At 38.9% G+C, this 27,610-nt stretch overlaps 1 protein-coding gene across 1 annotated transcript in view; it reads left to right on the forward strand.

Annotated features, from left to right (window-relative positions):
* Nucleotides 1–27,063, forward strand: part of PRKCE (protein kinase C epsilon) — a 301,550-nt gene extending 274,487 nt beyond the window's left edge. The window contains exons 12-15 of the mRNA XM_075708611.1: nucleotides 226–364; nucleotides 2,770–2,958; nucleotides 7,774–7,920; nucleotides 26,917–27,063. Of these exons, the coding sequence (XP_075564726.1) occupies nucleotides 226–364; nucleotides 2,770–2,958; nucleotides 7,774–7,920; nucleotides 26,917–27,063 (622 nt within the window). The remainder of the gene's footprint in view (nucleotides 1–225; nucleotides 365–2,769; nucleotides 2,959–7,773; nucleotides 7,921–26,916) is intronic.
* Nucleotides 27,064–27,610: the final 547 nt, after the last annotated feature.

A 27,610-nucleotide genomic window follows, 5' to 3' on the forward strand; every position in this document is an offset into this window, starting at 1 on the left:
AAAGGCGAGGTCTTGCAAAATGGTTGTCATTGCCTGCTTCCTTATTGCCTTTAACCAGGTCTATTTAGTGACTGCTACCAACTTTTCATGCACACGTGTGAAGGACAGTTTCTCTGTGGTGTTCGTGAAACCATCTATTTGTCATATTCTCTAGTTTATGATGAAATTCAAGAGCATATGATCAAAATCTGAGAGCTGATTTAATTTTGGGCCTTCTTATTTCAGGGACCTGAAACTGGACAATATTCTTCTGGACGCAGAAGGCCACTGTAAACTGGCTGACTTTGGGATGTGCAAAGAAGGGATTCTGAATGGAGTGACCACCACAACCTTTTGTGGCACACCTGACTATATAGCTCCAGAGGTATTTTTTTGAACTGCACTAAGAATACGGGTATTATTATTCATCAGACTGTTACATGTGTAATTTTAGACACTTTTTACATGTAGATGAAAACAATAGAAGATGCAGACGAGACTGTGCTGCAGTTTTTCCTGGGAATCTTGCAGAAATTGGTTACTCACTGCTCATAAGCAGTATTCCCTGTTGATAAGAGTGGCAAAGCATGCTTTTTCTGTTATTTGTTCCCTAAACTTAACCGTATTCTTCTCCATACGCTCATTTCTGACTCAGCATCATTGTGAAGGCACTTACTAGCCTTTAAGGTGCTAGATGCAACTAAGTAGTGCCAGCACTGGTCTTCGGTAGTTATAAAAATGTTTTCAATTTTTCGTGAGACTTAGAAGGGGATGTTCATACAGAAGAGACCGTACATTTGGTGTCATTTTGCCTAGTTTCTTTGTGGGAATATAATATTTTTCCTTTCTTTAAAGTATCTGTGAGTAAAAGATACTGTGTTTGTGGTACTTCTCATCATGTGGATGAACAGAAAGCAAAAACTTGCATAAAAATGTAGGATGCTTCTCATCATATGGATGCTGCATCTCAGTTGGCAACATCCAAAGTCATTTCAAGGCAATCACTGGATAAAAGAAATGACTGAGAATTGTGCTGGTTTTACATAGCCTAAATTTTAATATTATGAGATGCATTTCCAAGTGCCTAAAATAATCAATATTGTACAGTTAGGCTGCTAGACAAACTCTGCTCAGTTTAGTTAGTAACCTGTGCATCTTTCCACTGAAGATTCAGTGTGCTGATTTAATGTAGAAGTTTCATTGGTTTGTCTTTCATCAACCAGAAATTTGCAGCAGGGAAAAATGTTAGTTTATTATTTGTTAGAGACAATAAGTTAGAAATCCATATTGTTAGCATTCATGGCTGTCAAGCTTTGGTAGCACAGCTGATAAGGTGTGAATCATCTTGAAACTATCATAATATAAATGTGTGGCTTACGGAGTTTAAAAAGTATTCTGGCGTTAAAAGAAAATGAATACCAGTGTGAGGGTTTTAGTTTTGTATGAATTCTTTTCTGATTCAGTATACTAATTGAGTCCTTTGGCAAATTCTTTGAAAATTGTTACTGAAAACAAAGCAATAATAAGATCCCAGGATCTTTTACATGAAATCTTGGTCTCACTGAAGTCAGTAACTCAGGCTTCTGTTTCGTTATCTTAATTGCAGAAGTTTATCTCCTGCTTCTATTTCTCTTGCATCATGGTGCTGTTTCAATTTCCTTTTTAGCAATATCTGAGTTCCAAAGAAACTGTGTTCAGTGCCCAGAACACTTGAAAAGTACACTTTTGAAGAGTATCATTTTCTGTAGTTAATGTCTATAAAATGTAATATCCATTCAACTAAGAATCCAGTTGGGATCCAGACCTCTGTATTCAAACATTAAACTCATTTCAGTTTTTATGTTAAGACTGAATTTGGTTTTATATTGGTCGTGACTCCCAAATACAACACTAAGCTCACACGGTTCTCCACAAGGCTTCTGACTGTAACACTAGTGTTGTTTAAGGAGGTGGTGGAGTTCTTGCCATTCCAACTCATTTTAAGGCAGTCAGCTTCACTTTAAACAGTAACCCGCTCTACTTTCCCCTGTCCCCTTGTCATGCTGAAGCATTGCAGCTAAGCTTCAAGCTTCTTTTCAGTGGAGAGGAGCCAAGAATTAAACTTGTTCCTTGTACGACACTAGTTCTGTAACACCAAGTACAATACAATAAAACTCCATCATGCTAACCTACTACTTCCCACTAAAGGTACTTGCTACAAGGTTGAATTTGTGCCACGTGAAAAGTTGTAGCCCGGTTTTCTGAAAGCAGAGGCAATGAAAGCGAGTCCTACAGCCGTGTATTGTACAGTGTTTTAATGCTGTAAAAAGAGCTTGAACAAAATGCTTTTGGCTTCCTTCAGCCCTACCTAAAGGACTAGAATAAATCTCTCAGATGATTGCAGCATTACAAGCTGCTTCAGTTTGTTTTGTTCAAGATAGAGACAAGGAAATGTTTCACATTTTCCACCAATCTGTTTTGTATATGTGATCTTTTCTCCCCTATAGCGTGACCTGCTTTAAACAGTTTGGAAGGATATACAGCTCTTTTGCTCACGAGCATACTCTTTTACTCAGGGGACTGATAAACTCAGTCAGTACTTCTCCGAACAACTACGCACTGACACTTAGCTGTGTTAGTGCAAATTGCATGTGTAACAAACCATGCCTGCTGTTACCAAAATCAGTGTGGGATTTAGTCCTACTCTGGCACTGGGGGAAAGAAGGGGATGTATCATGTTGAAACAGCAAATGTGCGGCTGAGAGCGTTGTCTAACTTGTCTGTTCAATCCAATCTCTTTTTCTATACTAGATCCTCCAGGAGTTAGAATACGGCCCGTCAGTAGACTGGTGGGCTCTGGGAGTTCTCATGTATGAAATGATGGCTGGGCAACCCCCTTTTGAAGCTGACAATGAAGACGATCTCTTTGAGTCCATCCTTCACGATGATGTCTTGTATCCAGTCTGGCTCAGTAAAGAAGCCGTCAGCATTTTAAAAGCAGTGAGTCTTCCATTACTCACTTTCCTCCTCCTCTTTGTGGGGTTTTTTGGGATTGTTTTTTGGGTTTTTTTTTCCTTGATTAAAATTGAATTTGCTGAAAGTTGTTGAGAGCAGTCACCGCTGGGAGTTCAAGCACAGTTCAGAGTGCCACTGTTAGGATAATGGGGCCTGGGATAAATTACACTGCTTGTGGGAAAGGAACAGAATGTTTGTATTCCACGCAGTTGTACACTGTATAATTCTGTGTACTGCAGATTCATGTTTCAGGGAAAACCCAACCAACTAGAACTGTGCTATCACTTTGACACTTTATATGCCACATGTTCACTAGAGTAGGGGAAGCACTACGTAATTAAAGAAACAATGTTTTTATTTAACGCACTTATAAAATTTCCTGTCCCTCTGCTTTTCTTCCCCTATCATGAAGATGGGTTGAAAGCCCTTTATTTACAGCTGTATGTTCTATTTTGTAGTTCACATAACACTTTGATAAGCAGTCTTACTCTAGTGTAATTGTTTCTGTCCTGGTTGGTGTTTTTCAATACGAGTAGTGACTTGACAGAACTGTGTTACCAAATGCCACAATTTTTTTAATCAGTCAAAATGTGCCACTGGGCAACTTCAGTTTTTAGACTACCTTTCTAAAGTCAGGTTTACTTCATGAATGTGACACTGACATAAGTTCTTTCTTCTGTGCTAGTGTCATCCTAAAATAAAAAGCAAAACAAAACAGAAGCAGTATGTCAATCCCCATAGTTTGAAAACCTGAGGAGGATTTCTGGCTTAAAAAAATAACTTGTTTTTTATTCCAGTTTTCCACCTTCTTTGAAAGTGGAAAATTTCTGCCTTTCCAATTCTATTTTTCTTTCAGCATCTGGAATAAGGGAGACTTTCAGTTAAAAGGGCAGCTGGTACTGTAAAGTCCTGCAGAGATCTTTATACAGGGTTACATTTTGAACTTACATATGAAACTTGAGCAAATTCTGATTTTAACACCGGTGGACAGGTAACACATTCTGCAACAATGCTCATCTTGATCTTTTAATAAAAAAAGGCTCATTCTAGCTGAGAGAGAGAGAGGTGCTCTAGCAGATGATTCAAAGCAGAAGTCTAAGTTAACCTCCCTGAATTGTTTGCTGGAGTATCTCTTTTGCTCCATTCACTGTAGTGAGAACATGGAGGATTTATTAAAGCTGACCTTTATACATACTCTCCCTTTTTCCCTCCAGATGCCTCTCTGGGTATCTGACATGATACCTTCATGCATCCGTTTTTGTTCCTAGACCTTTCAATTATTTTCAGTTCAGCAATTAAAATGTATGGGCATTCAGGCTGATATCCAGGGTTCAGGGGTTATTTTCACGTATTGTAGAGAAAGGGTTGTTGTCAGTGTTCATATCTGCATCTGAATTTCACTGAAGTCCAGGAGATTTTCTGTAGTGTTTTGGTTTCACAGTCTGTAAGATGTGTTCCTTTGCCATCCACAGGCTCCTTCAGTGAATCTATGTTAACTGACCTTTCTATTATTCTGAATCACAGAAACATTTGTTGGAGGGGAAAAGTTAACCGATAACTCTTGGATAAGTGTGTAGTACAAGAGCCATTGTAACTATTAGGAGAAGGTGTTTGTTTTACAGAGGAAAAGGAGAAACAGATTTGACGGTCAGAGCCTTACTGTTATCTCATCTGTGCTGCACGTAGTGAGATGTCTAACTGTTAATGTTATACGCGTCATTCATTAACCATACACAAGTGCAGACACAGAATTGGGCTGCAGGTGTAAACTATGTGTTTTTGTGAGTGTAAGTGCAAGTGTGTTAAACCCTCTAATTTCTTTTAAAGCTGACTTTGCTATAAATTTTCATGAGGCTGTTTTCCTGGGTCAACATTTTGTTAAGTAGGCATGGTGGTTTGTATTTTGCTGTGGGTGTAGTATTTCTTGTTTACATCTTTCTGTCTGAAGTTAATCCTTAATGCCATTATAAACCTTAAAAAGAGAGTTGCATCCATTAAATAGATTTGTACTATAATAATAGATTATTCCTCATTGGGCAAGATATCTTCATTGGCATAAATTGATAGAATTTAATGGAGCTGTGCCAGTTTACACCATAAAAAGAAAATATTTGCTTACATTTAGCAACCTGCTGTCTGTGCAGCTATGGTGTGAAAAATGTTTGAAACTTCTGTTCTTCATCTGATCCTTGTCCACATTCTGTTAAATGAAGAACAGGAAAAACAGAGGAAAGAAAGAGGTGTCTATGTATTTTACTGCTGAATGGTAGCAAGGGATTAACTTTGGAACACTTCATTTCCTCACATTGTGCTCTGAGACATGGGTTTTATACTTTAGAAACTGTATTTTTACACTCCTCCAAACAGCATGTAAGGAAAGTTTAATAAGACATTCTCTTGTATTAAATAACAATGTTTTCTTATTTTCTGAAGAAAGAGTTTTCCTGTTATTTCCAACAAAACACTAAGGAGGATAATTTTACAGCTGAGTATTACAAGGCAGCACATTGCTTATCCCATGAAATCCCACAGATCTTATTAGTTCTGTTTCTGTGAATTGACAGGAATTGCTATTTAAAATTCTTTCCTGTCTGGTAAGGAAAACAATTCTTCATTGAAATTAGCTCTGTACTTCTTTGCAAGCAATGGAGAGAGGTTGTGTCTACGGTGTGTGTTCACCGTGTACCCAGATGACAGAGATCTCTGGGTGCAGAAGCAGCACTCTGGTTTTAAGCTGTGCCATTTATTTCAAGAAGCAAAATTTTGGGAGCCCGATGATCCTTGATTCGGGCCCCAAGTTGTATGGCTATCTCAGCAACATTTTGTCCTGTTGTCATTTAAGTCAGTAGGAACTCTGATCTTAAAAAGCTTCTCTTTTCATAAAAGGAGGTTTCTGCCTTAATACGGGAAAATAAAAAGGCAACGCTTACGGCTATGGCTGTCAGCTCCATTGGCAACCATCTCATCAACACAGTACAGTTAACAGCTGTCTCTGCCCTGACAGTTCCATTGTTGATGCTGTTGATAAACAGGGAATAAATGTCAGCTTGTGCTTCAGAAATAGAAGGTGAAAAAATCAATATTTATTGCAGGGGATGAAATTTTTAGAATTAAATGTCCACTTCAGAAGCTTGGGATTATTCCATCATATTTGCATATGATTTTTTTGTTTGTTTAAGTATTCATTCTTAAAATTTGTTCTCCCTTGTCATCCATTTCCAAGTTTCATGAAATCTGTGAAGTACAGTGCTAAACTGTACTATCTAGTCATATGTTCGTGTCCTGGGCTTCTTAAAAATGACATGTTTTGATGTTTTCCCTGCCTCTGGCTTAGAACAAAGATAGAGCATGGCAGATACTAGGATCAGATTTTACTTCTTTGATACCTGGATTATACGCTACAAAAAGCATATCCTGTAGTTTTCCATGTTCTGTTTCTGCAAAATGTGTGGCTGCTAGTTCCTGGCCTGCTCGCACCAGTCCTGGAGGTGAAATAAAACAGAGGAATGTAGGAATGCATTTTGTGGTTTTCCAAGAGACCTCACCAAAGCACAGTAATCCTTTCAAAACCTTTGTTTCTCCTGCCCATAGAAAATATGGCCTGTAGTTTAGATATGACTTGTCCACTTGCAAAAGAACTTGTGAAGCAGTTGAACACACGACCAAAGAGAAGGATCGTCTTCAGAGTGGCACGAAACCACTGTGTCAGAAACCACAGAGAGAATTGCCTCACTGATCTGTTATATCTTTAAAATGATAGCAATGGTATTCACCTGTGGATGGTTGATCTAGCTATCTAAAACCACCTTAAGGGCTTCAGGAGCTACTTATCTAATAACTGGAGTACTAGAGCAAGGGTATGCATTATAGTGATTTATTTTTGTAAGTTTTCTTTTTTCTACAGATGTATAGTAAAATGTGGTACCTAGCTTAAAAAGTCACTGAACAATTACCGCACTTTGTTTCATTTGTACACTTTTTTTTAAATTAAAAAATGTTATAATAATGGCTGAATATGAAGTTATAGCAAAGCTTGGGATAATTTGATGATATGAGTGTGTGTGTGTGTGTATAAAACCAGCATTCATTGCTACTTGAGTTGCAAGGATTCTGTGTCTGCATGCTTTAGGAAATAAATAGAGCAATTGCTAATAAAAGAAGGAAGAGATAACAGAGCAAAAACAGAGAAAAAAAAATATCAGATGCCGTCATTTGATAACAGTGTCTTAGACCAGTTGTACAGCTTTTTGCTGAAAGGAATAGTAGGAGTTTAAAAGTGAGAAGTTTACAAATTAATACAGCAGAGGAGACCGGTTAGTTCCAGTTGCTGCTGCTAAAAGTGTACTAAAGATGAAAGGGAAGGTGCAAGTAATGTCGTGGAGTTCCTCAAGGGAAGCTTTCTGCTGGTACTGATCACTCCATGTATTTCCTGAAACGTATGGACAGAACGCTTATAATTCACGTAGCTGCAGGTGCTGTTCTTACTTGTGTTAGAATAAAATCCTAGAAATTAGTAAGGAGGTTATGGCTTTTCATGTGTCTGCTTGAATAGAGTGTATGATTATGCAACCTGTGTACCCAAAGACATTTTGGAGTCTCTGAATCTTCTAGTTGAGCTAGAACCTCTGAAATTTGGAAGGGCATCCTTGTCACTCTTACAGAAAAAATAACCTTCTGAAAGGGGACTGTCCCTAAAAACCGGGCATTAAGAATTGGAATGCATAATTGAACGGCAAATGGTTTCCAGCCATTGCCATTTATGTTGTAACTTTTTTCTTCTCTCCCTCCCCCATCCTGTAGTTCATGACAAAAAACCCAAATAAGCGACTTGGCTGTGTGGCGTCACAAAACGGGGAAGACGCGATTAAGCAGCATCCGTTTTTCAAGGAAATTGACTGGGTTCTTCTAGAACAAAGGAAAATCAAGCCACCCTTCAAACCTCGGATTGTAAGTAGCAGTTTGCATAACATTCAGAGGAAACTTGGTTTGACAGTTCTAGTTGCTGGCTTTTCTGAGACATGAGATTACTTGATGCAACATTTGGGGGTTGAAATAGTAACATAAAAACCACGCTGAAAAGATTGCCTTGTCGTTGTTTCTGTGAAGGTAAGTGTCAGGAACAGATTGAATGCACAGGAGGATGTTCATGTTCAGTCACACAAACCATGAGAGGGTCAAGGCCCTATTTTAATTATTTTCCTGTGTTCTTAAAGATACCTTGATTGGAAGAGATTATTTCAGTTGCGTATATACTGTCTGTACTTTCTGTGTGAACGCTGCTACAGTCCTGCGTTGCTGATGGCCGCTGGATTTTGTAGTGAAAGATGGAGGAAAGGATTTCTGATTAATAATATTTTAACTGAAGATGCTTGAACAAACAGCTTCCTGGGGGAAAGAAATATACATCATGATTAGACAAACTGATGTACTTACCTTTTCCTAGGTAATAATCAAGTATTTCTATTTCAAAGTAACAAAAACATGTAGCAGCCCCACATGCAAAAAGTACAAAAGCCAAGTGAAAATACTTTACTTATTCTTGTCTTCCTCTGGATGAGAATATTTACAGTTCACCAAATGTCAGCTTTTCAGCTGAGAATGTGTGCAGCAAATTTTGTGCTTGAACAGTACAAGAGAATAATTTTATGATAAATCCTTTGAGATCGATTTGCATCTTTTGACTTTGCACGTTCCTAGTTACAATGTTTGATTTGCCTGTAAATACGATCGGGGTACTTGTTTGTTTTTTCCCTTTAGATAGTTTACAAAGGCATTTTAAAAAAAAAACAAAACAAAACTTTGGGCTCAACACTGAATCCTAACTTAAATTTAGAGGTGAAAAAGTCCCCTCTGGTGTTGCAGAATTGCTGTCGCATTTAGTGCATTTACTTTTAGTCCAGTGAGATGCATTTCCCCAAGTTCCTTGTGTAGGCAGTGAAAGAGGGGCTGCCCATCCAGAACAGGAGCCTGTGGTAGCTCCTCTGAGTCCACTCTTGGAGAGGTCTCTCTCTCTCTGTAGCTATGCAGAAAGAGCCCAAAGGGATGGACAACTGTAAGTGAAAGTTAGCCCTTGTGAATGTCTTTCTAGGAGTAATAGTAAGATATAGTGTTATCGTATGGGGAAGTTTTTCTTAATATATTTCTTGGGGAATGAAAACCTTGTAATGCAGTAGCTACAGGCAGAGGGACGCCTGAGCCAGCCCCTCTCCTGGAAGGGGTCCAGCCAGCTGGGCATGCCGGCTCTCTTAGCCTGCTGCCCAGCTCTGCTCGGGACGTGTGGCCAGGTTGCACCTAGTGCCTGAGCTGACTTACAAATCTCTGCATTGATGCAGGAAGTGTAAACCCCAAATTAACCCTGCTAGTATCTATCTGAAGCCTATTTCATGCTGTAACCAACTGCTTTCCAGCCAGGTTCCACAGCCCTCGGATAGCTGCAGACAGCCTTAGTTGGTGTTTAGCCAAGTTGCGTGTGTGTAGCTCTTTTCCCATTTTCACAAGAATTTGGCCTTTCATCTCACAGTAATTTTTGTTGCTTTGCTCAGTGTTCGTCAGCGTTTTGGTAATACAGTTACCTAATCAGGATGCACAGTTCCAAAATAATTTTTGCTTTATGCCTGCACCTGGCAAGTCCCAGATTCCTCACATCTAGTCTGTTTATTGGCTGTTTTCTTTTCATGATCAAGATGCACAATCCCTTTGACAATAGGTATTTTTACAAGACCTTTATTATTTTTGTGACTATTTCTGCTGCAGCGGTCCTTAAAAGTCAGGAGGGAATTAGTATGTCAGACATTTTTATTCATTGCTGATATAAATACCTTCTACCTTCCCAGTGCAGCTTCTTTCTCTTTCTGGTAATTATTTCACTGCTCTTGTATTGTAAAGTCATTCCTATTTTATTTATTCCTGTTGTTTTGTTCATTTCTCCTTTTCTGCTTCCTTTAATGGTATTTTAGTTGGATATTTCAGTTTTAGTAGTGATTTCAGATTATTTCAGAGTAGTCCTTTGTATAAGACAGCTGCTTGCTCTTTAATAATTGTTACCGAGATTTTATACATCTTTATTCACACCTTTTCTCATTTTTCTTCAGGCTGCTTCTATAATGTTGGATTTTCATACTAGTTCTTTCCATATTGTATATGCCAACTTTCTTTATTCTACCAGATTTGATTCCTGTAGTCTAGTAGTTCTGTATGCTTGTTTTTTTCTGAACTCTTTTTTTACGGTGGTGAATTCAGATAATATGTAGTCTATGTTACAGACTTCCCTATTATTTTCATGTTCTCAGTCTGCTCTCTCTAAGATACCTTCCCCAGTGACCTGGTCCTATCAGCTTTTACTGATAATTTCTCTACACTTAGAAAGGGTATACCTTATGTATTTGCACTGTGTTTATGATCCATCAGCTGTTTTCTACCAGCTGTATAAATTTTACAATTGTTTGGATTTTGGTGTTGTGTTAGAAATCTTTGAGCAAGCTCATACTGAAATTTTTACTTGTCCTCCTAAAATTGAACAATTTATTAGTTGGGAAGTAAAGTTTGCTATATATCTAGTCTGGAGAGAAAGATCACACAAATAAAATCTAATTATTAATTATACAACTTCAGAAATAGTAAAGGAACCTAGGGCAGTAAATTTTAAATGCTGAAAAGGTGATTTTGGATACTTGCCAAGCTAGAAGAGATAGTGCACTTTGAAAAATACAGGAAAGAGGGAGGAAGGTGAATACTAATGAAATGAAGTCTACTTTAAAATCTAGATGGAGAGTTCCTCTCTAAATTCAGTTGTGGGTGTAGCATTGAGATTCATTGATTCAGATTAACAAACATAACTCTTCCATAGCTATGGAATAACTATGGAAAAAACCATAACTAATGCCTGTGTTTGGAATGTTTTCTGGTTTTTAACATCTTTCAGTATTGATAAAGGGCTGTTGATTATTTAAAAGTGACTTGTGATGTTGAAAGGAGATCAAAAAAATATATTTTTAATCTTATGTTCAGGAGAGCCTAGATCTGTGAAAATAGCTATAAGAAGAGAGGCCAGATTACTAGTCAGAAAATAGACGTTCTTGCATGTGGTATGTGAGTGTACATATGTGTAGGGAAAGAAGCATACAATGCATATATAGTCATTTGTGCATTCAAATTGAGTTTTGCATGCACATACAAAATTTGGCTCATGCAAGAATGCGTATAGTTACCCAGGTGTTCATCTATTTTCTGACCAACTGTTAAGATGACTAAGGGGGGAAATTTTATAATTATTATATCATAGACACTTTCAAAAAACCACAAAACATAGGGTCTATTCAAATGAGCTCTGGGCAATATAAAACACTGACACTAAACAAGTAAAGTCAAACTTCAGGGAAAATGGTCAAACACTGAGGTCCCATCAGAAAATGGAATAATCTGCCAAGGGAGGTCACAGAGGTGCTAGCGCGGAAACAAACCTTGCTTCATTTCTGCCTCACTACTACACTGATCCCAAAAACACGTGAATTCCTTGGCACAGCCATCTTCCTTTTCTGTTACCTTTTATCCTTTGTCTGCCATAATAGATTTGCTGAGGAGCTATATTACATGGTGCTGTAAGACCTGTGCTTCTCCATAGTTCAGGTGCGTCTCTTCAGCTCTGCCAGCCTTAAGTCTGAATTTCTCACTGCACTTGGAAGAAACACTGCATGGCTACTTATTAGCCACACTTTTGAGGTTTTTTTTTTTTTTAAATCTTATTCATGCCGTGAATGTATGCAATTGTATTCCTTATTATACCAGAAATATGCCATTAGTGTCTTTCTAGTTTGTACATGATTGGATTATTCTAATGATGTTTTGGAAGCCGAAATTTCTTTCCTGTTTTCAGACTTGGAATGAAAATTACCGAAGTCCAAAAGGTCCTTGAAAAACTGACTATGTTTTCTGAAAGCTTGCAAGAGTGCCCTGAGCAGAGCAGTCATACAAATGGCTGAGGCTTAAATTGCTAAGCAGTGCCAGGAGTGCCACACAAGGATGTGCTAGGAAGAGACAATGGAAGCAAATTTGGTGGCCCTGAAACCTGCTGTGAAGGATCTTTGGCTGTTCCTCCAGCTTAATGACTTGGAATAGAGAATATGAGGGGGTGAAAATGCACTGGGGCTCAGTCCTATCATGCATATTATCTACCAGCCATTCCCTTCATAAATCGAGACTTGTGAGGCTTTTCAGTGGCAAAATTAATTTTTTTATATATATACTATGGTTTACTATACTTGAGGGTTTCTCTTATGTAGAGCTATTATAAATGTTAAGCCGCTAAAGAAAAAGTAATAGCTCTGGGGCATGTACATTGGAAATCAAGCAAACTTTTGAACAGCTATGAAGAGGACATTTGTTACATCTAAGCTCAAGTGACCTCAACAGTGTCTCTTGAAGATCATTTCCTCTGTTCTTAAAAGCTAATTCTTAGAGTTTCACAGACTGTCTTGAAATTTTCTGAATAATGTTATTCTTCCCTGCTGCTTTTAATGCAAGCATGAATATGTAATTGCACATGCAAGAAATAAGTACAGTTTTGGTGCAGACAGATACCTTTTCTCCAGAGCAACTGTGTGACACAGAAGTCCCTTTGAGGCACTTTATTCCTATGTTGAGATATTTTGTCTCATGTATTCTTCCTGGAGTTTTATTCCATTTGGAGAATGAAATTTCCCTAATCAGTAGCTGTAACACCAGGCTATGGTTTGCAACATAATTTATTGCCCAAGAACCACAAATGCCTTGATATAGTATTCAATGATTCTCTGCTCTCCATCTTTCTTTGTTTCCATGGTTATGCTCCTGGCTTCGCTGAATTGGTTATTTCCATTTTCAAAGTGCATTTGCCATAATACAAATGAAACCAGGGTGCAGTAGGTTAACTTCTTACTGAAGTCATTGATGCGGTGGTAAGTGTGGTAGATCTTGCTTAGTGACATGATGGGATGATTCTGTCTATCCCATAATAAGATTTAAAACATTTAAAACAGCGATTGAAACAGATTGCCACTTCACCTTGAATGTGTAATGATGAAATTTATATTGTCCCAAGTTGTTATTTACTGGCAAAGCTTATATTTGAAACAGTGAAGCAAAGGTATATTTTGTCATATTTTGCTTTTTCGTCAGTCTTCTCCATGTCTTATTAGATTCCCTGCAAGAAATTCTTTGTGCCACTTCTGAGAGCACAGCTGGCCAGCTGAGGGCTTCCCAGACTGAACTTGTGGCCTGCTGACGTGTCACTAACATCAGCCAGTAAAGCTCAGAGAGGTGTGCACAAGTGGCATAAAGATACACAATATCGCAGTCCCATTTGCCAGGGATGGAGGAACATTACTGCCCAAAATTTGTTGCTCATTTGGCTGAAGTCAGCGGTAGCCTCGTATGAGCATCAATTTCATAGAATCATAGAATAGTTTGGGTTGGAAGGGACCTTTAAAGGTCATCGAGTCCAACTGCCCCTGCAGTGAGCAGGGACAGCTTTAACCAGACCAGGTTGCTCAGAGCCCCATCCAGCCTGACCTTGAATGTTTCCAGGGATGGGGCCTCCACTATCTCTCTGGGCAACCTGTTCCAGTGCCTCACCACCCTCATGGTAAAAAATTTCTTCCTTATATCTAGTCTAAATCTACCCTCTTTTAGTTTAAACCATTCCCCCTTGTCCTATCGCAACAGGCCCTACTAAAAAATTTGTCCCCATCCTTCCTATAGGCCCCCTTTAAGTACTGAAAGGCCGCAATCAGGTCTCCCCACAGCCTTCTCTTCTCCAGGCTGAACAACCCCAACTCTCTCAGCCTTTCCTCATAGTGCTCCAGCCCTCTGAGGGATGACTTCTTGTTTTTTGTAGAATTAGACCAGCACAATAAAATCACTCTCATATTTCTTACGCTGTTGGTCACAGTGGCTCAGTGTGCTGCGAGGAGCTGTGAGACCAGAGGAAGCTGTTAGGCACTGCACAGCAAGGCCAGTCTCACCACAGGGACGCTCCTGTCCTTTCAGGCTGAGTTTTCACTGTCAACCCTTGAAAATTGTGCATGCAAACATCCACCCTGTTGTAAATGTCAGGGTTGGGAAAATTTGAGACTTTGACTAAGACATCCTCAATGTGAAAAAGCTGAAGAACTTTCAACCAGAGGGTAACACAAGGCCTGGTAAAACAGATGTTTGCCGTATGTATTTCTTCTTAGCAATTAAGCCAAAGTTTCATTGCTAATGGCTTTATCAGTGCCTGTGGCAATCCATTCATAGTGTGGCTTTATGGAGATGAAGTTAACAAAATAATCACATTACAATGATTTACTGTGAATGTGCAGCTTTCACAGAACAATACATTATTTTAATTTTCTCTATGCATTCATAATTTCTTGGGTTTCCATTTTATAAGCTCGCTTTCTTCAAGAGCATTACAAACAAAATGAACACGATAGTCTGTTTGCAGAACTGTATCTTGCAGTTTGGAGCAACAGCAGCTGTCACTGGCCCATTTAGTTCATCTAATGTAACTCCCTTCATTTTGCAGCCCCTTCCATTCCTACTGTTATAACACTGAGAATGTTTTCTGAATATTTGTATGTTCCTTCTTCAGTTCTGACTTCTCAGGGGTAGAGAGTTCGTCTAGCAGCTAAAACCAGAGACCCGAGAATTGCAAGATACAGAAGTTCTTCTACCAGATTTTCTAGAAACTCATGGTTTGGTCCAGGGGTCATCACGTAACTTCCTCATGCCTCAGTTTCCACTTTGTGGTAATCTCGGGATGCATTCTGTGACAAAAAAGAAATATGACTGAGAAGTGTTAAAAACCAAATGCTCAAGATCAGCCTGGCTTTTAAATTAACCGAACGCGTAGCACTTCCCTTGGAAGAGTGTTCTGTGCTATACTAGACCTCAGTGTTAGCAGATTTCGTCTTGATCCTCAGTCTCAAATTTCCTACAGTAATTTGCACCTTTCTCTCAGCTCCCATAACTCTTAAGATAATCATAAACCATTATCAATGTCCCTCCCCCCTTAGTTATCACTATCTGGGCCACGTTGTCTGTATGCTGTTTCCTTGTGAACCTAAACTCCCTTGTTAAGTCTTGACTTAAGGATGCCAGCAATCTGTCCTCTTTCAGTTTTGCGCTGCAGCAAAGGTTTGAAATAAAATCGTTCCCAAATACAAAATTCTAGTCCTAGCCAATGATTGTGGGTTACAACTGGAGTCAGTGAGCACTGGCAATTTTCCCCCTCCCTTAAATGAGTGAAAAAACGGCAAAATTTTGGCAGCCCTTTGTCGATGACTTATGACAAGCCGGATGCCCACAGTGTTTGGAAACTGGGTAATAAATAGCAAATACAAATCAGCACCTATGGAGTGTGCAGCTGGCCTGTTTGCACAGGCAAACAGGCAGAGGCCACACCTGCCTAATGGGTAGGTGCCTCACTGAACGGCTCCGAAAATGTGTTCAATTAGGGAGGTGTGTGTTCAAATTGCTGCAGCAACCGTCTGCTTACTGTGAAATATGGCTGGAATCCTTAAAGAGGGACCGCGTTTCTGGAGAAAACTTTCAAATATATTAGCCTGCAACATAAGTTTTATAATCTCAGATTTGTTTTCACACATGACTACTAACAGGCAAAGATTTTTTTTACTTTTTAACAAGGGATTTTTAACCTGGTGTTGGGAAGTCACGATACTGTTTTGGTGGGGTTTTTTGGCACACCTCTATTTTTTTGTGACAGTGGATTGTATTGTCATACGTGCAGAATTATGACTTTGCCTTTACGCTGTGGGGAAGAAGCCCTGTAAAATGCAGTATCATTCAGTTACACCAAAAGGAACTTAGGAAATTACAGGCCAAGTAAATTTCTTTTTGTATAAATGTTCTCTCTTTTCAAGTTTGCTTCAGTGTGAATGTCCCTCTTTAAGGTAAGGCCTTCAATATGGGGAAAATGTCAAGGTAGGTCCATTTTTAGGCCTGATAACCTTGAGGTGTCCCTTCAGTTTCATAATATATTTCCATTCAGTCATCAGTGCATGGCAATGAGCATTTAGCAGATGGGCACGCAAGGGGCTATACTGCATGCTTTTGCATGAAGTGTTACTGCTTAGATGAAACACTGGGGAGTGATCTTGAGACCTCAGACCCTCATGTACCATTGTTAAACATCGCACATTATGTATTCCCCACTTGCTGCAGGCATTTCAGGCATAGGAAAACAGTGGGCTTTCTTCTGAGAGTGACACCATGGTGATTAATACTGGTGTACAAAAAAAGGTTTAGAAACAGGGAAGAATCTGTATTTGTCAGAACGGTTAACATATATCCTTTATAAAAACTGAAGAAAAATGGATGTGGACTTTCGGGACTTCGCCTTTTTATTACAAACAGCCATGACGGTTGAATTCCAGCAGTTTTTTTGCACACTGCCCCTGCCACAGGGTATCATAAAGTAGAATATTTAATGTCAGATGATTCCTAAGAGTTACACTTTTCTGCTACTGGTTCAAGCGTTAGCTGGGTTGCTGGCTTGAGAAGCAGCGGCTATTGGCAGGCGATGAAGTTCGAGATCTCAGTTTAGCTTGCAGTAGACGGTTGTGAGCAACCATAAGTGCCTGCAACATAGTTTGTACCAATCGGTCTAGCATGTGGCTGGGCAGGGCAGAGAAGTCTGTGATGCTTCTGCCTCTTCCCTCAACAAAGTAAAGGACCTTGGTTTCCAGAGCACTTCAGGTGCCTTGGAACTTTGTATAACCACTAAATTTGCTCAGAGTTTAACTATATAGCTTTTGAGGAGCCTATGTGCAGCTTGTATCACAACGTTGTATTTTTAAGGGATCTCAGTGTCGTTTGTTTGGATGAATGAGGTTCTGTTTTCCCAGAATCTGCTCATTCGGTTAGTCTTTTTGTTTCTTATTCTCTGCAGCGTCAGTGCCTGCAGCAGTTGTTTTTATCTGTGATTACCACAACACTAGAATTACAGAAGTTTGAAAGCTACTTCCCAGCACTGCAGGTTCCCAAATATTTATAAGTTAAACAACTTTTATTATGCTTCTTTTGATTCTGCACTGGGGATCCAGCAGTATTTCTTTGGTTTTGTTGAGTCCTGGTCTTAAAGCACTAAAATCTTTTCATACTGAATATTTAAGTTCATTTAATCATCTGTTAAACATACATTTTTAAGTGGCACCCACTGGGATGAAGCGATAAGAAGCCACAGTATTCCTGCTTCCCTCTTGGGCTTCCTCAGAATAAGACAAATTGTGTTTCACTCTTTGGCTGCTTTAATCTCCAGTGCTGTTTTCAGAAAGTAATCTAAACCATTAATATTAATATTATCATGGTTACTTACAGTACATTCTTAAGTGTTCAAACAGAAATATGTTATTTTTTATATTAATGTAGATAATAAATAATATTCCTGGGTTGGGCCTGTTTCTGATGTCATTAAAAGCTAGTGGCAAAACACCAGCTGATTTAAGAAGCAGCAAAATCTGGATATTTATCAGACTGTGGAGAGGAATTTACCAGAAAAAAGCAAAGACTCGTCTAAGGCTGGCAGTCCATGACTATTCCCATTCACAGCTGCAGTCCAGTGAACACAGAGTATAAGAAGACCTTTAGCTTCAGGTTTATTTCTCATGCAGAACCTTTTGTATTAGCAGTATACCATGATAATGCAAGCATAAAGTTAACAACAATGGCTTACTAGGATGTTCATCCAAAATGGGCAGCAAAAATTTGTCAATGTATGTGTTCACAACTCTGCATATTAGTGTGAAACTTAATTCCTTTGGCATTTGCACGAATATGCAGATGGTGACCTGAAGCAGCTGATATGTGGGCACTTACCTTCAGTAGCAGGACAGGGAAGGCATCTTGAAATGGTAAGGAATCCTAGCGCTTCACTAACTGCTGCTTTCCTCTCGTTATGCTGCTGTGTTGTTACAAGGGATTTTGTTACTGTGGAGGCACAGACCTTGTACAGGTCCTCTCAACAGCATGCTGCAGGAGTCATATGCTTAAATTATGCAAGACAACACTCAGTCTAGATATTGATCAAAAACCTTAACCGCAGATCTTGTTCCTTGATTTGCACGCCATATTCATGTTTGCAAAGGACCTACACAAGAATGATTCCCTTGCTTAATTATGCAGTATGGAAAAGAAGGAGTTGAAGGTCATGACTGCCCATTACTCTCTGAAGGACTGTGTTTATATTTGACATGAACAAGAAGAAAGAGAAATTGAATTTGTGCCCTCAGGCCCACAATAACAGCTCGAGTTCCCAGCAAGACGAGGTTCCTGCTGTGCAAAAAATGGAGTAAGGGAGAGACTATCAAGAGATCATAGATAATGATAGACAGAGAGATCACAATCCATGTACAGGAGGAAGAAAATTAGATGCATAATGAGGAGAAAATTACTCAAGCTCAAAGCAGATCAGTAGCAGAACCAAGAATTAAACGCATGTCGCTACAACTCTGCTGTGTCTTACTGCACTCTTTTAATAAAACCATGTTCCAAAAAAGCAGTTCCAGTGTCTGGAGGAAAGGTGGAAAGGAGATACATTGAGATGCAGAAGTAGTAGGCATTCATGTGTAATTGTGCAATGCCTTTTTTTTTCCCCAGTCTACAATGTGTATGAGTATGTGCACTAGTTTCAAAAAAAAAAGACAGCCGCTTCAGCTGCTTTCTAAAAAGTCGCATATGTCTTTATTTTAATCTGTCTTTGCAAAGGCTTAAAAATAATCATTAGACTTCAAAATATGATGTCTAACAATTCAGTAGTCTTAGAATTAAACCATCATTGTTTAGCTTTCTCCATTTGTATAGGGTGAGACCTGCTATACCATTTCTCTGTATAAAAGCCTGTCATATGCATCATCCATGTCAACTAAACGCTTTATTCTTAGTGAGCTAGAGATCATCATCAAAGATCATGAGTTGCCGAGATGTTTTGAAGAAGGCAGTCTTGCCAAAAACTCTGTAGCATTCCTGCTTTATGGCCTATAGCACAAACCATTCTAGTGTGTAGCTGAGTCTTGGAATGATGCTCTCACTGTACGTGCTTGCTATTACCTTTCATGCTGTGGTGGTTTTTTGCGTCCAGTGTCACAATGCACACGTCTGTGCCTCCTTGATAGAGGAGGGGCTCAGAATCAGAAGATACTGCTATATATTTACAATTTCATAACATATTCCGAGAGGTTTTCATAATGTGTTAATTTTCTGTAATTAAGTGGGATAGGTGACTGTAGGCAGAATAAAACGTTGGAAAGTCAGTCAGTATTTATTCAGGATACATGGCAGAGATACGAGTCTTGAAATATTCCATTACATAGTTCACCTATTCACTAGCACCAGATTCTCCTTAATTTATTCCTTGTCTTTGTGATTGCTAAAAGACTGGAAAGCAAAGTAAATCTGTTCATCTTTTACAGAATAAATCTGGTCAAATATCTCAGTGCACTGCTAGGCTATCTGTATTTGGGCAATTTTTCAGTGGTTTATGGGATGTCTCCTGGAAGCCACTGGAATTCTAGGGATGTGTGCCCTAGACTTAGCAACTCTCCTGCATCACTTTTTTTCTTCTTTGCAAGTCAGCTCCATTTTCTGGGTATAGCCAGTCCTTTGTGCTAAAGTGCTAGTTATCAGGAGGACAAAAACGCTTCTACACATGTATTTGAGGACTCACCAGCAGGTGGTTTAGCATGTCACAGATGCGCCAGCCCTGACTGCTATAACTCTGCTGTAACAACAATGGTTAAAATGCCATTTCAGGAGGACACAACCGAAAATGGACTGATCTTGGATGTGTGCCAGGATGTAAGAGGGCAGGTGACGTTGGTGATCATGACCTTAGAGCACTAGAGGATATCAATGGAGGCTTGCCGATATAATGTGAATTAGAGCAGTGCACATATAAAATCTGCACTGCAGAGAGGATCATAAAATTTGCAGTAGGAATTGCATGGTGCAGATGAAGGGTATTTTCATATGGTTGTTCCATTATTTTCTCTTCTCGTATTTCCTCTCCACCCCAAGAAGAAATATAAAATTGTTTCCTGTGTAGTCAAACCCTCAAAGAAACCTACCATAAGGGAAAAATGTAGTGTAGAAATTCAGAAGTTGGCACTCTTCCCCTGCAATTTCACTCTAAAAAATGTGTGTATTCTACCATAGCATAGCTTATGTGCAGTGGTTATGTCATGATTAAGTCCTAATGGAAGCAAGCCCTTACGAGGTGGACAAGATGGATCTTGAGGCTAAAGGACTACCCACAGGTGAGAAGTTGTAGTGCTGACCTCCCCTGCAGCTCCTGTCAAATCTGTCTGCATCGATGTTTTACACAGAGGTAACTGTTGTGCTTTAGCAGTCAGGCTATGAACAAAGCAGGTTTGGTATATGTAGTTTAGTTCTGTGTAATCGTTCATGCTAAAACTGTACCCAAGTATGGCCATAGGGGACAAAGGTTTTACAGCAGCTTCTTCTGGGTGAGGTTCATTGCCCAGACTGCGAACACAGGGTGGTTGTCAGTGAACCTGCAGAGCTTTGATTTTGTTTGCCTTGCTGTTTGTTTTGTTGTGATGGTTTTGGGGTGTAGCATAGGAGAAAGGCTGTGCAAAAGTGAAATATTAAGGCTGGCATCCTGGCCATGTAGTCATACGTTTGTACCCCCTAATTGTTTAGGTTATTCCTCCTTCCTACTTGACCCGTTTCAGGTTCCCAGAGAAGATACATACTGTTTCAGTATAAAGGTGGTTTCAGTTTACTGGATCGCAAATGATCCCTTTTAAAGTTCATAGTTCTGTCCATTAGCTTGGTGTTTATTAAGTATCTGTGCACTTCCATAACAGATTAAATTGTGGACTGCATAGGTCGGCATGGTTTTCAGTGGCATGATTTTCAAATACTGTTTCACTATCTATTAAATCTGTATTGAGGGGTTTTTTTCCCACAACTTTGTCTTAATTTGGTTTCATCTAATGAAAGCATAATCTAGGAGCACAAAATCTCACCCTCCACTTGGAAGTAATGAATGTTGGTATACTTGTAAAAACTACTTGGATTGAAAACCCTTTTTATCATCATAACCTTCAGCTGAATATACTGCAGCTCATGTCTGATCTGTTGTAACTCTTCCATACGTGAATAGAGCAATTAACATGCTGAAAAAATTTAATAACTTATAAAGTTATTCTGATAACATGTATTTCGTATCTTCTGAAATAAGACATTGTAGGAAATGCTTCTAATACTGATACAGATTCTCAGGGCCTGCAAATACTGTAAAGAGGCATCACCAGGATAAAAAGAAAGACAGGCCTGAAGTGTTCTGCTTCTCAGCATGTTTCTTTCACAGTATTTATACTAAATTTCTGTATATATAGAATGAGTTATGTGTGAAAGTGAGCGCTTATTACAGTTGGTCTCAACTTTTTAGAAACTACTACACCTTTATGAAAAGAGATCCAATCATTGGTGCAAAGTGATCTCTGCCTGTGCTGCGGTTTTTGTGATCATAATAAAGAGAGGTGAATGAGAGGACAGCGATATGTGAGGTTAGCCACATAACCTTGTGCTTCAAACCAGTTTGTTTGATGTCTTGAGTTTCCATTTGTCTTGAACAAAATAATCTAAAAATCTTATCAATGAAAAGGTAAATACAAAATATTCAAACTCTGATCATCCTGATCTAAGAATTTCTTCTTGATGATACTGTGTCAAACATGGGAATTATTTATTTCTTACTGAAGCAAAATTCTGGATAAAATTAAATGATACCATGTAATACATATGAGAAGGTGTGACTCTTGCTGCACACCGAAAGCTGCAGCAGCCTCCTGCCCAGATTTAACGTGCCTGTCGCATGTTTGATGTGCTGCTCATACAGCCGGGCGCTGCACTGGAAGGTTTCTCTGGTGAAGCTCCCCAAACAAGTGGCAAACTCCAGGATTTCTCTGTGGGATTGAAAATATATGAAGAGGCATCAAGCACTGCTATTGACAGAAAATTGCAGTGGAGTAAAGTTAAAGATGTTTCCTTCAGTGATACAGAAAGGCCAATCTGCATCTGCATTTCCATGAAAATCATGAATGAGCTTTGTATATATTTTGTTTCAAAAGGTCCTCTTACTGAAAAATGTCATAGCACAATAATTTTTTCTTCCAACGTATTGGTTTATTGTTATAACGATCATTTCTGACCTCACTTACTTGTATTGGCTGGCTGCTCTGGATTAGCTCCTCATTCTACTAAACTAAGCAGAAATCGATGAATTGATTTAAAGAGGATTCCTACAGTTATATTTAAACAGCATATTGTGAATTTGTAGGAAAATCAGACTAAAATACAAAATCTAGGCTTTTGTGGCAGTGATGTTTTCTAGCCACCACCTCCATCTTTCTTTCACCAACTCTGAGTAGCCTTTGAACCCGCTGGACAATTCCAGTCCAATTTATTGGAGCCATTCAGCTTGCAAAGGACTGGAAAGAGTTTCTGTGATTTTCTGCAAATTAAATGAAAATAAATAATGGAGTAGAGATAGATGCCTCTTAATGCCTCCAAGCTGGAGAATTAATGTAACCCTTGTTAGGCAGAAGAGAGTCCACCAAGTCTCTTGGCCTCATGACACAGCTGATGAGGTGCCCAAGCTTTGCTGAGTTCTCTGGTTTGGAACACCCCCTGTCAGGTGCCTTCTTGCAAGGATTTCTGTGGCTTTTCAATACCAGAGACTCCTGTCATTCACATTTGGTTCATGTGATTAATGGGAAGGAATGGCAAGTTCTTTCTTAATATATTTTCAGTGATAAGAACATCAACTTAGATTTCTTTCTTCACTGTTGCTATTCATATAGTGTCATTTAGTAATCATTAACAGACAAGGTTGGTAATCCTTGACACTGGAAAGCTTATTAAGCATGTTTTGGAGGGGTTTTTAAGCTTGAGTCTGTGACTGCAGGTAGAAAATTAATTTTTCATTGAAATGGTAGTGAAAATAAAAGCAGTTAAGAAAACCAGTGTTTAATGTGTGGTTATTAATAGCATATGAAGGTCCTTCTAATATTTTAGTAATTATGTGAAGAGATTTAAGAAAAAAAGCATTTTGACTCATAAAACCATATTCCTTTGTTCGAAGTTGTACAGGCCAACTAGGAAAGCTGATTAAATGGTGTTTTATGAAGAGATAGTCTTCTAAAATTTCCAGTATCTTTAGCTCTTCAAACAGAAGTAGTAATCTTTGAATAGAATAAAACATGACTTTGACTTAAAAACTGTCATTCTTGATGGGTAGTAGGTCATGTTAGTATTTATTAATTCAAGGACTTCTATTTCTGTCACATACGTGTTACGTCTAATCAGATCCTGTGACCCACATGAAGCAGGTCCACCATGTCTCCCGGGATAAGCAGGTCACACTAGGTCAGTGCTCAGACAGGAGACCTACGAAGCATTCACACTGCTGGAAAAACTGAAAGATCAACTAGCTGGCACGTTTCCTGCACAAGAGGTAGTGAGTCACTATTCCTTCTCACTATCGGAGATACCGTGCTGTTCGAGAAGCCATCTTTCAGATGAGGTTTAGAATTGGAGTTGTGTCATTTTTAGTCATTAAAAGTGCCGTGGCGCTGCTGCTGCTCTTTGTCAGACCAAGACGGACTGCCCACATGCTGCCTGCAGTAGAGCAGTTTCAATGCAGTGTGGAATTTGGCCCCTATTGTTGGAAGCTCTTGAGTAGCTGCGGTGCCCCTGCTCTCATCTAGCACTGACACATGCTGAACACAAGGTGTCTGGGTGGTCTAGAGAAGAAAAAAGTAGCATCTGAAACCTAGTCAAATTTCTATGTGTTTGGGTGGACAGCTGTGGTTTGGGGGTTCTTCTTTTTCCTAATAACCCTAGTTTCTTCAGTCATCTGAATTTGAGGAGTCTTACCTGGAAAAAAGTTTGAAAAGTTAAAAATAATGTATCCCAAAGTCTCAGGAGCTGCAGGCTAAATCAACAGAATCCTACCCCTTTAGTTACTCCATTTTTAATGATGCATTTGCCAGCCAATCTAAAGATTTTTTCCTTTTTTTTCTTCATGATTTTTTTAATGTTCAAAGTTGGATAATAGTTGCACTCTGTTTCCTTCATATACTCTCCTTACCTTGCAGATCTTCTTTCTTTTCTCAGCTTCTCTGCTAGGAGACAGCCACAGCCCTTCATACCTTCATCCTGAGCCCTCATGCTGCAACTATATATTGGTTCATGCTGTTGGCCTATAGAGTGTTCACAGTGCAAGTACATTAAAATAGCAATAGTAGCAGAAATGTGGCCAGACCTGTTTCGTCTTAGCAGATGGGGCCTTGCAAAATAGTCATCGCTTCAGAAAGAAAGCACCTAAGTTGCTAAGAAGGTTTCTCAAATAAATCTTTCCGTTGAAAAGAAGCACTTGTTATGAACTCTACCTTTTGTCTTGTATGGCTTAATCCACTCACTTTTGTTCCCTGTGATTTATTTAGTCTCACTTCATCAGTTGGTTAGTTAGAGGCTTGCTAGCATCTCCTTGCAATCTTAGATTGCTCCATAGTTCTGTTAATAAATTGGGTGATTTACATCTGTGGTGCCAAAAAGACATGGAATTGTTTATAAATCTGAGGAAGTAAAAACTTCTATTTCCTTCTTTGGTCTTGAAGGCATATTATAAGACATGCTAGGCTTTTAAATCTGAGCAAATACCTTTGGTTGTTGTTTCAGAAGTGTTTGGGATTTGAAGATCTACTGGAAGTACAATTATTTTTAATCAATAGTATTTAGGTATACTGGTGTTGGGGCGGTTTTTCAGATGTACTCATCTGCACTCTTTTTCACCTAACACCTTCACAAATCTCAGTGATGGTTTTCTGGGAAAAGTATCTATTGGGAATTAATTGCCCCTGATAGGCTTTGAGGAATTTTTCATCTTATTCTTTTAGCTTCAGTAAAGAAATAACACTTTTCACAAATACGCTCAGTATCAAAACCTGAAAATAAAATATATTGTATTTGTTCTCAGCTAGTCCAGAGCTTATTTGCCCTGGATAACAAGTGGTTAAAGTGTGAGTGTAGTCGTGTTTCTCTTGCACATAACTACAGTTCTGAATTTGAATTCTACTTTCTACAAATATTCACTTACCTCCTTCTGCTTTAGTGACTATTCCTGTAGCAAATTTCTTGTATGAGTGTGTGAAAACACGGTAGAACATGGGGAACAAGAAGAATGTAGACATAGTTGCAATGTAATGCATTTAAAAATTCATATGGAATTTCATTCCTATTTTGCAGTATTTGCCCAAATGACTGGGAAAAAATATAAGGCCCAAAGCCATGTCCCTCACATTTTATGCAGTTCAGAGTATATGGGTCACATACACTTTATGACCAGTCTTTATGTATGAATTAAATATTAAAATGTAAACAATATAAACATACATATATGTTTGTTAAGTCCATATTTCTTTCCTTTTAATGAAGTTTTGTAGATAGAGGATGTGGATTTTTGGTTGCCTGCACTTAGAAAGTACTTGGTATACAAGTGACAGTCTCTTGCATTTATATAGACCTTTTTTTCCCTATATCTATAAAGTTCTTACAAACAATGTAGGTGAAGGTTGCTATGACCATTTTACAACTGTGAGAAAGAAAACTGTTTTAGAGCCTCAGTAGAGCTGATTAAGAAAATACATTTATATATGTATTTTATAGGAAAATTTACCTACATTGAAAGGAGGCATATATCCCATTTGGAATACATTATGATGTATTATGATACACATGATGTATCACTTTATGATTTTATCATTTTACTTTGCAAGTCAAATAGCTATGCTACTTCTGGTATCATCTTAATCTCAGACATGTGCAGGATGGACACAAAGCTAGTTTTCAATGTGTCAGCGTGCCTCCGTTAAGTATTATTATTATTCAGGTAACTATTAGACTTCATGAAACAAAGAGAAAAGATCCTTGTTCCAATTCCCTGAATGTGTACATGCCTGAAATACGCTGCTAACGTGGAAGGCATGAACAGTGCAGGTCTCAAGGGAATGACAATGGGGAATGTTTTCCCCTGTAGCCTTAGGTTTTTTTACATGTAAGTGGACACAGATAGTCACTGTCATGAGTGCCCTGAAGGCAACGACTCGGCCTTCCCAAGGCTGTCTCCAGTTAATACGCCTTATCCCAAACACAAGATGTACACTCGCACTTTGTTGGCCCAGCTTTGCTGAAGGAGTGAGGTGCTTTAGACTTCAATGGGGAAAGCCTGACGCCATTGAAATAAAGAAGAGTTCTGAGGTGGATTTCTCTGGAGCCAGAATTTCACACTTTGCCGTGGCGCTCTGAATGACATTCAGCTGCATTAGGAAACCTGAGTTGCCAATGCGGAGCTCAAGGATTTTGGACTGAGAGCTGTTGCAAGGTCTACATCTGATTGTAAAGCTGAGTGTAGCCAGATATAAAGAAACAGTTAACTTTAGAGTTAAAACAGTAGGCTATATTGTGGGGAAATCAATTAAATCAGCTCACTCTGTGCCTCTGAAATGAGATATCATTATGCTCAAATCTAAGAGGAAACAGCTGTACCACCTACTATGCCAAAGCCTTTTTTAAACTAGTCCTAATCTCAGCTTTCTGCTTTATCATCATACTGCTATTCCTTCGCCTGTCAGAGACCCGTGCGTCTCTGGGAACTCATTTATAGTACTGCTTCTGTGGCCTCTCCTGAACTCATTTATAGTACTTGCTCCTGTAGCTTCTCTCATACATCTGTTATTCTTTGTGTGAAGTAGCTCCTCTTTTATTTCAATCATTCCAGAAAATTCAGCCTTTCGGGGTGGGGGGGGGGTGGAGAGGAGGGAGAGCACCTTTTATTTTACTGTGCTGTTTTACCATTCACCTTATTTGTATTTTTCTTCTCAGAAAACCAAAAGGGATGTAAATAACTTTGATCAAGACTTTACACGAGAAGAACCAGTATTAACGCTAGTGGATGAGACAATTATAAAACAAATCAATCAAGAAGAATTTAAAGGGTTCTCTTATTTTGGAGAAGAGCTACTGCCATAGACAACATTAGGCTGACAGATGAATGATGCTGCGAGAAGTGATTCTGAAGAGATCATCAAATTACTGAGACTCAGTAGATCAAGAACTACTTTTCTTACCCTGAGCCCATATCCCCAATTAAAGTATATATTTATTGTTTTTTTCCTTTAATCTTCTGACCTGAAAGCACTCTTAATTTCTGTCTCACAAAGCAATGCAAAATAATTTTGTATCAGAAATTGTAGATGTAACACACTGCCGTATTTTTGCAACTTTTCTTTTATTCCTAAGATCTCCCCAGAGGACAAAATTGCATCTTTTCCATGGAAAACGAAGCCATGCTATTAAAAGCAATTTAGCAGATCATGTTCTGTACTCATCGTATGTGTTTAAGCTAAGAAGGTGAGAACTGTTTCTTCTGCACTGGTGGCTAGGGTGAGATCTGCACTCAGATGTGGAACAAATAAGTTTTGTGTTGCCCTTTGGTAAGCAAAGAAGTCTGCCTTCATGGAGGTGCAATCTTCAGTTGTGAATTTATTGTGGTGAGGTACAAACTTAAAAATACAGC

Source organism: Pelecanus crispus, chromosome 3 (genome assembly GCF_030463565.1).
Source record: "Pelecanus crispus isolate bPelCri1 chromosome 3, bPelCri1.pri, whole genome shotgun sequence".
In the NCBI taxonomy this organism is placed as follows: Eukaryota; Metazoa; Chordata; class Aves; order Pelecaniformes; family Pelecanidae; genus Pelecanus; species Pelecanus crispus.